The sequence below is a fragment of the Pongo abelii genome, chromosome 5 (genome assembly GCF_028885655.2).
Source record: "Pongo abelii isolate AG06213 chromosome 5, NHGRI_mPonAbe1-v2.0_pri, whole genome shotgun sequence".
Classification (NCBI taxonomy): Eukaryota; Metazoa; Chordata; class Mammalia; order Primates; family Hominidae; genus Pongo; species Pongo abelii.
In genome coordinates this window covers 26,556,171-26,567,547 of record NC_071990.2, presented here as the reverse complement: position 1 = coordinate 26,567,547, position 11,377 = coordinate 26,556,171, and the positions used below count along the sequence as shown (strand labels likewise).

Below are 11,377 nucleotides of genomic sequence, written 5' to 3'. Positions count from 1 at the left end.
AAACTTTGCAGTTAATACGCTAGCAATGGCTCCACAGTGGCCTTGCATCACAACGTTGCACTCCCTGTGGCCAGCGCTCCCTTTCCCATGCCATGCCTTTCACTTGAATTGCTTGCTCCATCTCTACCCCGTGAAATCCTGCCCAGCCTTTGTGCCTACTTTCTCCAAAAATAACTCTGAATGTTCCTGCCTGAAGTGTTCTCAGCCTCTTCTGACACCCAAATCTTTTGCTGTTCCCATGTCCTGTCTTGTATTATTGTTACTCAGGTATCCACTGTGTCTCTGCTGTGACAGGAGTACCTGCTTCTCAGGACAGACTTCTGCAGGATGTGATTCCTCTCACCTTACAGGGCCCAGCTCTAAGCTCTAAGCTCTGCTCTCAGCTGTTGTTCAATGCATGAGTGACATGCTCAGGGTAAGGTCATTCCCACCACATCATGGCCCAGTTCCTGGAGTCATTTGGCACCAGAGTGCAAGAGAGAGGTGCTAGCAGGATTAAGCCACTCTAGGTCAGGATTTCTAGGACTGGAAAGGAGGAACCAGTAGGTTCCTTCTGCGGAGAAAGCTCTTTGATGAGAATAAGCTAAAGAAAGCTCTGAGAACTGTTTTTTCCACTGGACTGACCCTTAAACTGTCTCTTTCTCATACAGTAGTCTCACACGTCACCTGATGTTTCTGGATTATAATTCAAATAAGATTCTGGGTTGAGTGGCTCATGAGGGTAAATACATCAGTATTAGAGCTGTATGTATATGAATTCCAAACAGGACTGGGCAGCTGTTGAGAAGAGGCAGAAGAGAAGGATGCAAGGGTCTAACAGCATGGCCAGCCAGGATGAGATCTGACTTTATATTTTTTTACCTGAAGAAATAAGGCCCAGGGCTTTGAAGTAGCCCTTATGCCAGAAGCATCCAGCTAAGCCAGGCCTCAGCCTCTGCCAAAGTTGATCTGAGCTAGAGGGAAACATGTGTGTTCTGAGAAGGAAGAGGATCAGTTGACGATGGGGTAGCTTAGAAAGAAATCAGGTTCTACTGGGGTGTGCCCGGTTAGATAGTAACAACCTAACTCAATCATGCTCTGTAGTGGGAGGGATAGAGACAGGAAGGGTCAGTTTAGCAAGGTTCTTTATGGACCTGCCAACCCTGGAAAAACCAGGATACAGGGTGAGCACTGATTACCTTTTGCTTTGCAATAAACTACAGTCTTTGAAGGTAATATAGCTGTGTCATCCCCAGCTATGGCGTACTCCCAGGGGAGGCCTAGACATCTTGGCATACAGAAAATCCATTCCTACTCTGCCCTGTTCAAATTCTAGATTCTTGACTCACAGAATCACTGAACATATTATAATAGTTGCATAAGCTTCTGAATATTAGGACTACAAGCAATATTAACGACTACATTTACCTTGCCTCAAAAGAACAAATTTTTTCAAAGAGAAGAAATGACACTGGGCTTCTAAAAGAACCAAACGTGAGAAATTTACCTAAACTCTTTCCATCTTGTAGCCTTCTCTCTGCTCATAGGCTTTGATGTTCTCTCTGCAATCCACCATTGTTTAGTCCACACCATGAATGGAACACTTCTTCCCACAGCTCCCATGCACATCTGCTAGAAGAGTAACTGGCCACATGTCACTTGGTCCTCTGGCCTAGCCTGGGTCAGGTGTCCATCCCAGACCTAGTCCATGTGGTGAGGCTGCAGGGCCATGTGATATGGGCATGTATTGGAAGACATGAGGTCACTAATGCTAAATGTGGCACAGGGAGGGCAGAGAGACCTTGAAAGGCATTCACTATATTCTCAGAGGCAGAGCCCTTATAACAGACGCTGTTGATGCCCCATCCCATATTCTCTTGGCCTATCAGTTTGCCAACAGCTGAGGCACAGTTTTCTGCAAGGATGACAACCTTTCCACCTCCAGTGAGTATCTCCCTTCTCCTTTGCCTGTGAGCTTTATCACACCCGTGATAGTTGCTTTTCTGCAGTTACATAGCCCAATCTTAAAGTGCATTAGAATTAACACTCCCAGGCCAACCTTCAACCAATTCAAGCAAAGGAGGATGGGAAGTGGAGATAAAGTCCCAGGCCCTGTAGTCCTTAGGAAGATTCTGAGCTATAGCACACATTTCATATGGTTTCTTAGAGAGTCCTAAAAGGGATTCAGCCAAGTTATCCACATGGTAACTGACTCGTGAGTAAACCCTTTATCCCATTTCTCATGTAATTGGCTTTTTTCATTTCTCAATTGTTTCTGCACTTGTGTCTCCTGGAATCACTTCCCAAATCAGTGTGGTGAGATGAATAGTGCTCCCCGCACCCATCCTTTGAGCTATATCCACTATGAAAGTTAGGAAAAGAATGTATAACACAGTAAAATGAATTTTACACAGAATTAAGGTTATGGACCTTAAAATAGAGAGATTATTCTAAATTGTCTGGGTGATCTCAGTTTAATCATAGAAGTCTTTAAAAGTAAAAGGCGGACTGAGCGTGGTGGCTCATGCCTATAATCCCAGCACTTTGGGAGACCAAGGTGGGCAGATTGCTTGAACTCAGGAGTTTGAGACCAGCCTGGGCAACATGGTGAGACCCTGTCTCTACAAGAAAATACCCAGGCATGGTGATGTGGGTCTGTGCTCCCAGCTGCTTGGGAAGCTAAGATGGGTGGATTGCTTGAGCCCAGGGGACAAAGTATGTGATGAGCTGAGATCACGCCACTGCACTTCAGCCTGGGTGACAGAGCGAGTCCTTGTCAAAGAAGAAAAAAAAAAAAGAAAGGAAGGAAAAAAAGGAGAAGGTAAAAGAATCAGAGAGACACAATGGAGAAAATGACCTAGGAGATGAGCCTCAACACACTGTTGCTGTTTTGAAGATACAGGAAGGGAGCTAGGAGCCAGAGTGTGGCAGCCTCTCGAAGTGGGTACAGCCCTTAGCTAAAAACCAGGAAACAACTGGGACCTCAGTCCTATAAATGAAAGGAACTGATTCTGCCAATGATCTGAATAAGCAAGGAAACAGATTCTTCCTTAGAGACTCCAGAAAGGAATCCAGCCTGCAGACACCTTGATTCTAGCCTGGTGAGATCCCTGTGGGACTTCTCACCTACAGAACAGTGAGATAATAAATTTGTGTTGCTTTAAGTTCATGAATTTCTGAGGCCAGGTGTGGTGGCTCATACCTGTAATCCCAGCACTTTGGGAGGCTGAGGTGGGTGGATCACGAGGTCAGTAGATCGAGACCATCCTGGACAACATGGTGAAACCTCGTCTGTACTGAAAACACAAAAAATTAGCCAGGCGTGGTGGCACGCACCTGTAGTCCCAGCTACTCGGGAGGCTGAGGCAGGAGAATCACTTGATCCTGGAAGGTGGAGGCTGCAGTGAGCTGAGATCGTGCCACTGTACTCCAGCCTGGGAGTACAGTGGCACAATCCAGTCTCAAAAAAAAAAAAAAAAAAAAAGAATGTGTATAAATTTCTGGTAATTCAGATGGCAGCAATAGAAAATGCATCGAATAAGGGTTTTGTGAAAATGCTGCAGTGAGGTAAACTCAAACTGTGGGGAGTACAGTGGGTCTGCAGACTACTCTACTGTGCTGAGTAGACACCACAGTCTAGAAAAAGCCAAGTTGAGGAGTAAGCATTGTTAACACATTTATTGAACAACTAGAACTTGACAACCACTTGTCAAGTAGAGGGGATACAGTGGTGAGCAATAATAGTGATGATAATAAGGAGCAGTTTTCCCTAGCAGGCATCAGTTGAAAGGAATATGGGTTTAACATCCACCAATGAACAGGGATGGACAGACCTATTTCCAGGAGACTGAGTCCATAGCGGGATTAAAAACATCCCTGCAATTCTTTTAGCTTCCTTGATCCAAATTTCATATATCACAGATAATCTTTAGGGTATTTGCTCTGCCTGGAAACCTTGATTGTAGGAAGGCTGGCTCTGGCTGCACGATCACTTATAACATTTGTTGGGTGGGAACACATCTCTTCCCCATGATTTATCAAGTGTGGCCTCTAGTCTCTTTCCAAGTCACATGTCATGTCGGTACTATGAGGTTATTCTCTCAACCAAGATACTCTGCAGAGCTAATCCAAGGAGTGCTGGGTCTAAGGCTGTGATAATCAGCTGGGAAGGAGTCAATAGGGATGTCAACTCCACAAGCACTTACAATGATCTCTACCCTGGAGCTGTCCTGGGAAGGAAACCTCAGGGCTACATGTGGGCTCTTCCTGTGGGAAAAAGTCAGGCTGGAAAAGAACAGGCAATTAGCCAGGGACTAAGGCTGAACATCTCCCAACTGCACAAATTACTGTATGAGTTATGTAAGTTACTTCATGTTGCCCTGCCTCAGCTTCCATACTTGCAAAATATGACTACCCGACAGGGTGTTGTGAGGATTAAAGGAGTGACATCCACCAAAGCTTATAACACAGCACTCAGAACATTTTAAATTCTCTGTTAATGTTAGTTATTGCTGTTTAGATCCCAGCTCTGTTGTTCACTAGTCATCTCTACTTTGTAAAGCTAATTGACCTTTCTGCGCCCCAGTTTCCTTATCTGTATAAGGGGACAATAAGGTGGTACCAAACTCAAAACAACTGTCATATGGAATAATGGAATGAATATCAGTAAAGTGCTTCAGTGCATGCCTGTGGCTTATGGTTCTGACTGGTTGTTGTGGAAGGGGAGACCCTCAGCTCCAGCGTTGGCAGGGAGAAGCAGAGATGTTACTTCAGCCTGAGGCTCCCCACTTTCATTAGCTAAGGCCGGGGTTACTGGTGTCTCCAGGGAATGATCAAGCACTAGGTCAGGATTGGGGGACCTCTCTACTTCTTTTGGTGTTGGGCAAATGGTCAGGGCAGTGGGCTCCAAGGTCAAAATTCTGAAAACAGGATATACAGGCTCAGAGAAAGAGGTGTGCGGAAAGGTGTAGATATGAGATCCATCCATGGCATTGTAGAACGAGATCTCTCCAGTCTCATAGTCCAGGAAGATCCCCACTTTCCTAGGGGGCTCAGGAAGTTTCAGGTTGGTTCTGGGCTCAGTGAGAGCCCGATACTTATTCCCATCAGTCAGGCCCATAGTCCAGTATCCATTCTCCGGTGTCATTTTGACCCAACCTTTTTTCCTCTCCACGTTCTTACTACATACCCCAATATGCCACTCTTTTCTGTCCCCCACTTCCACCTCCCAGTAATGTCTCCCTGATGTGAAGTTTTCACAGCCAAGGACACAGTAACGCCATTCAAATCTCTCAGGGTTGTCTGGCAGATCCCGTGGCTCTTCAGCACGCTGCACACTTCTCTGGTCCTCAGAAACAAGGAGGATGGCGTTTGCCGTGTCTGGATCCAGAATCACATCTGCTGCAGAGAGTTTGAGGAGGTGTCCGTGGGGTCAGCCATTTTTCCTGGATTTCAGAGCCTCAGCATGCAAGGTCTGAACCATGCTGAGGAGGTCCTTCCGGAACCTGGCGTCCCTAGCCTGCTCTGAATATGACTCTCTCATCAATGTCATGGGAGAAAGCTCAAGGGGTCTTGTGTCCAGAGGGGAAATAAAAGTAAGGTCAGTATCTGCCTAACCCAATACCCTGATGCTGCCTCAGGAAGCAATAAGGATCCTCTTGCTACATTTTTCTTGTTTCCCTCCCCACATTGACTCTGCCCCCTAATGCCTTATAATCAGAAGTTAATTTTCAGTCTTCACTCGACCACTCATGAACTAAATGAGCTCCCCTTTTCTGCAGTCTGTTTTTCCATACATCCAATTTATTTAACAAGGTGGAGCCTCATCTGAAGCATTTTGTCACCTGAAAAATGGGGATAAAAATACGAATCTCTAGCGTAGTATAGGGGAATCATGTTATTTACTCAGCCCACAGCAGGCCATGAAGGAAGCTCCTGATGTTCTAATAGCTGCAAGGCCGTCTCTGTGCTGGGCTCTATGAGGGGCCCCAGATTCACTCTCCAGCTTCAGCTTTTTCCACCCTCTTCTGGGTCCCAGGAATCTGTACTCTAAGGATAGTGCCACTGGGCTCACTTGTCCTCTGGTTTGCTGTTGGGTTTGGCCAATGGGAGGCCCTGATAGAAGATTGGAAGGAGAAAGAAAGGAGAGACACACCGTCTATTCTCCTGCTTCCTCCCTGCCAGCAGCAGCTGATGCTGCTCTAACAAGGCCTGACGACTCTTCTCAGGGAGCCCTCTCTTTGAGCTACCTTTCTCTGGGTTCCAGTAACTGCCTCCCCTTCCTAGCCCTCCCAGGCTAGGAGTGAAGACAGCTCCCCACTGTTGGGAACCATGGGGGCACTGCACTTTTCCTTGTTGCTTACCCTTAACCCTCCTTTCCGCAAACCTTTTTCAACCAACCAGTTTGAACTTGTCATCTCTTTCTTACTAGGTTTTTGACCAGTGGATATTTATTATTCCTTCAGTCTTCACCTCACCCCCACAAACACAGATTGCAATTTTCCTTTAAAAATGTGGAGGCGAAAGCTCGGAAGCATTAAATCATTTGAGGTGACACACGCAGTAGGTGGCATGAGAAGCCTGGGAAGTGCAAAGTTCTTTGGGCAGGCATCACCTCCTCTCCTTGGCATTTGCATCCTCACTCTCCCTGCAGTATCACTCAGTGTGTGTCTCCTTACCCTCAGCTCCACCCTTTATGTGTCTTCCTTCCCAGGAAGGTCTGAGGAAGCCCAAGAGAGCAATTCTTCCTGGTTCCCTGGGCTCTCAGCGGGAAGGGTCTTGGAGATGGGCCCACTTTTCAGATTGAGATTTAATGTTGTCTACCCCAAACGTTCTTAGTCAAGGGAACTTTTCTTCCCCAAATCACAAGAGTTGGAGGAGGAAAAAGGAATATAGTCCCTCAGGTTGTTGATCCGGGGAACATACAGTGATTTACTCACCAGGCTTGAAGAGGGCCATTTTCCATTCTGAAAGAAAGGAGACACAGATAAGAAAAAGGTCAGTATTTTTGTTCTTTTCTCCACTCCATTCTTCTTTCACTACACGTTTTCTCTCCTTTTCTTCGGAGTCTATTCCAGGATTCAGCTTCCCTCCTCTACAGCTCTGATAGATCAGAGGTGGCACCTTCTAAACAATGTCAGGCTCGGCTCCCTGTGTCATGGGGGGTGCAGGCTGCATGGTTATGCTTTGCCTGGGCAAGTGCAGGGTCAGGAGTATCTCAGAGGCTCCAGAAAAGCAGAAGACAACCCCCTACCACGCAAAATTGAGTCTAAGGGTTAGATCTGATTAATCCAACTGAGAACATTAATGGGTCACAGCAGAGAAAAAGTTGAAATGTTCATGGTACATGACCCAGCAAACCCAGAGAGCATCAGGCTCACTCACCATGATAGGCCAAAGACTTCTCTCCGCCTACAATGAAAGAAAGATAGAGGTGTCACCTGAACACCGCCTTTGCTCTGTTGGCCCCTTCCCCTTCCTTTCCCATCCATCTAGACTTTCTTTTTGACCATTCCACTCTTCCCTATGGTCTCACTCTGCAGGCTCAATTCTCTCTTCACCTCTTCTTAATATCAAGTCTGGGAACATTGGTTGAATGCTAGTGGCAGGGCAGTCACTGTGAGAGTTCCTTCCCAAAGGAGTCCAGCTAATCTATTTTGAATCTGTCTATACTCCTGTACCTGGGCATAGGTGTCACCATGTCTATATGTGTATGTCTAGGAGTACAAGATCCACCCTTCTCAATCTGTATCATTTCCTACCTTGCTCTAAAAAGAATTTGGGAAATTTAATGAGCAATTTCAGGGACTAGTTTTTGAAAGCAGTTATGATAAATCTGTACCAGCTGAGCCACTGTAGCTACTCCTCTTTATTAGACACACTTATCTCCCTCTCTCTTTTCTGATTTTCTTATCTCTTAAATCTTCCATTCTTGTTTTCCTTTCAACATCCTCTAGATTATGGAAAACAACAAGTAAGGTTCCTGCCATAGAAAATGCACCTCATCCTTCTCTCTTCCTTTTGAAGTGTACCCCTGGATATTCCTCAGTGCTTTTTAGGGCATAAAGGTCTGTGGCCCCTAGTACAAAGAGATTGAAGACCTCTTTTTCTTTTCTTAGAGAGAGAGATAGACGAGAGAGAGAGACTCCTTCTGGGTGGTTTCTCCAAAGAGCCAAACTTATTTTCTTTTCCTGAATAAAGGGATCTAGGACCATTTTTCAACCCTGGGCAAAGACTTATGGGCTGGAAAATTTCCAAGCAGAAGAGAGTCATAGATTCAAATTCAGAGAAAATTTCAGAGTCACTCACGAGCCATGTACCGGATTTTTCTCCACTCTGCAATGGAATGAATAGGGAAGGGTTATCAAGGCGCTCAAAGTGGGGATAAGAAGACATGCCTGGGTCTCCTGGGGAATGGGAACTTACTGAGTTCCTCCTGGAGCTTCTCTGGAAAATAAGCAAAAAAAGAAAAAAAAAAAAGAACAGTTATGGGTAAGCGGGGTTTCAGGAAAATAAACCTTAAACTTGATGCAGTGCCAGGGTGGGAATGGGGGTGAGAACTTCAGGCTGGGGCATGCAAGCCAGGGGCTTAGATTCTCTGCTCACGTTGGATACCTCTTAGGCTTATTTCCTGCTTTGTTGCAGCATATCCCATTTCTTTCAGCTCTCGCTCTCTTTCTGTCTCCCTGGACAGAGCAATTTTTTCCTTCTGTTGTCTCCACAAGAAGTAACTGGCTCCTGCGAGGAGCAGCAACGAGATAGGCAGGGTTCCTGCCAGGGCCGCGATCCAGGGCTGGGCGCTCGTGAAGAAGGGGTCTGTGAAGGGGAAAGCTGTGGGTCATGGGAGCTAGTGCACTCAGCCTCCCCAGCCTCAGCACCCCAAGCTTTAGCTGCTCAGCCTAGGTTGGGGGCATGGCATCTATCTCATGAGGTTAAATAAGCATTCTCTCCCTAAAGTCTCAGAGGACTGTAGAGAAGACTTTGGTAAACCCTTACTACAAGCTACTACTACTACTATCTTGAGAGGTCTGCCTCTCGATGGAAATTAACTTCAGCAGAGTCATACTCATTTTTTTCTAAATATTTTTTCAACCAGTAACACATTTACATGGTTCAAAAACTTCATGTACATAAAGTCAGGCAACTCTCCCATCTACCTAGTACTCCCTCCCTCCATCTATTAACTTTTCCTTAGTCCACTTAATATGATGCTTAGGGACAAAAACTGTGGAGTCAGAGGGCAAGGGTTTAAATGCTGGCTTCCCCATGTGACTAGCAGTGTGATGTTGGACTACTTACATAACCTCTCTGTTTGTAGTGGCCTAATCTATAAAATGAGGGTAATGATAATGCCTATCTCCTGAGGTTAGAAGAATTAAATTAATACTGAAAAAGGGCCTAATGGGCTGCAGTGGCTCATGCCTGTAATCCCAGCACTTTGTGAGGCCGAGGCAGGCAGATCACTTGAGGTCAGGAGTTCGAGACCAGCTTGGCCAACATGGTGAAAACCCATGTTTACTAAAATTACAAAAATTAGCTGGGCATAGTGGCATGTCCCTGTAATCCCAACTACTTGGGAGGCTGAGGCTGTAGAATTGCTTCAACCTGGGAAGTGGGGCTTGCAGTGAGCCAAGATTGTGCCACAGCATTCCAGCCTAGGTGACAGAGTGAGACTCTGTCTCTAAATAAGTAAATGAAGTACTTGATGTACAGTGAGTATTACAAAATTGCTTGTTAAATTTTAAAAATGTAAGTTAAATAACAGAATCAAGAACTAAAAAAAGTAAATTAAAATATGTTCCTATTTTTCCTCTTGTTTAAACTAAAAATAACATTCTACACACATCACTCTGCATCTCACTCTTCTGTGTAAAGTGTGTCTTGGAGATCTTTCCATATTAGTATAGAGAGAATTATCTCTTTTTTCTTTCACAGTTGGGCAGTATTCCCTTGTATGGAAGTTCGCCATCAGTGAGCATCTGCATAGCTTCTAACCTTATACAATCATAATCAATGCTATAAGAAACTTTTTATAGGCCGGGCTGGTGACTCACACTTGTAATCCCAGCACCTTGGGAGGCTGAGACAGGTGGATCAACTGAGGTCTGGAGTTTGAAACCAGCCTGGCCAACATGGTGAAACCACATCTCTAGTAAAAATATAAAAATTATCCAGGTGTGGTGGTGCATGCTTGTAATCCCAGCTATTGGGGAGGCTGAGACAGGAGGCTCTCTCGAACCCAGGAGGCGGAGGTTGCAGTGAGCTGAGATTGCGCCATTGCACTCCAGCCTGGGCAACAGAGTGAGACTCCCTCTCAAAAAACAAACAAACAAACAAACAAACAAAACCCCAGAAACCTTTTACATGGATCATCTCATACAAATGCAAGACTATCCCAGAACTGGAATTTTGTATCAATAAATATGTAGTTTGGATAGATCCTCCAATAGAGCTTGTGCTAATGCACCCCAAAAATACAAGTGACACGAGCAAATGACTGAGAGCCACTGTCTTCCTACACTCCTGCCATAGCCACGTGTTATCAAGCAAGGCAGTGGGGTTTTGATTTTTGCCAATATCATAAGTGAAAAATGATTTCAGATATGTTTCCCTAATGAGTGAGAATGAGCACCCTTTTGTGGGTTATTTCCTTTCCTGTGAATTAGCAATTCATGACCTTTGTTAAAATTTTTACTCAGTTTTCAAAATCTTATTTTTCAAAAAGATTAGCTCTTTCTCTATGAGTTTGTAAATATATATATGTTTTCCCATTTTGTCATTTGACTTTACATAAGGAGCTTCTCTTAATGTTTTTCCCCAGTTCCCACTGCCTGTCACACTTTCTGTTTCTGTCAGACAGGAAGTGATCAGTAAATGTTTGTGGCATGAACAGCTTTGTGGCGCGGGGAAGCTCCCCTAAAGCAGCGAGTAGCCTCCAGGTCCCTGCTTTGATCCTTACATGCAGTGCAGAGACCCAGGTTGACTGCAGAGACTCACAAAGACTCACACATCCCCCTTCATCACCTGCCACAGCTCAGCTCAGTAAAGCTGAGGCCAAGCAGGGTACTGACCTGCGATGGAAATGCTGGCTGTCTTTTCCAGGCCTAGGAGGGAATTTCTGATGATGCAGGATACACCCCCACCAGAGCCGCCTCTCATGATCACAGATGCTGCTACTGCATACAGGCCCACTCCGTCTGCAACCACAGGTGCTTCCACAGCCGGGATGTTCTCTCCCTTGGCATCACTCCACTTTATTTGGGGTTGGGGGTACCAGCCAGTGGACCTGCACTCCAGATGGATCCCTCCATTCTCATAACCCTTCACTTCAACGTGAAGATCAGAACCCAATGCTGTAGAAGGATAAATTGGCCTAAATTCTTGAGAGCTCCTGTATCAA

At 45.4% G+C, this 11,377-nt stretch overlaps 1 protein-coding gene across 10 annotated transcripts in view; it reads right to left on the bottom strand.

Moving 5' to 3' along the window:
• Positions 1-3,638: 3,638 nt before the first annotated feature.
• BTN3A3 (butyrophilin subfamily 3 member A3) overlaps positions 3,639-11,377 on the bottom strand; it is a 25,421-nt gene continuing 17,682 nt past the window's right edge. For 2 of the 10 annotated variants that reach the window (XM_063724648.1, XM_009241473.3), the window contains 7 exons: positions 11,049-11,330; positions 8,593-8,793; positions 8,404-8,424; positions 8,287-8,313; positions 7,363-7,389; positions 6,918-6,944; positions 3,643-4,263 (listed from right to left, as the gene is read on the bottom strand). In XM_063724648.1, the coding sequence (XP_063580718.1) occupies positions 4,259-4,263; positions 6,918-6,944; positions 7,363-7,389; positions 8,287-8,313; positions 8,404-8,424; positions 8,593-8,793; positions 11,049-11,330 (590 nt within the window). In that variant the 3' untranslated portion in view covers positions 3,643-4,258. 10 annotated transcript variants of the gene reach the window in all.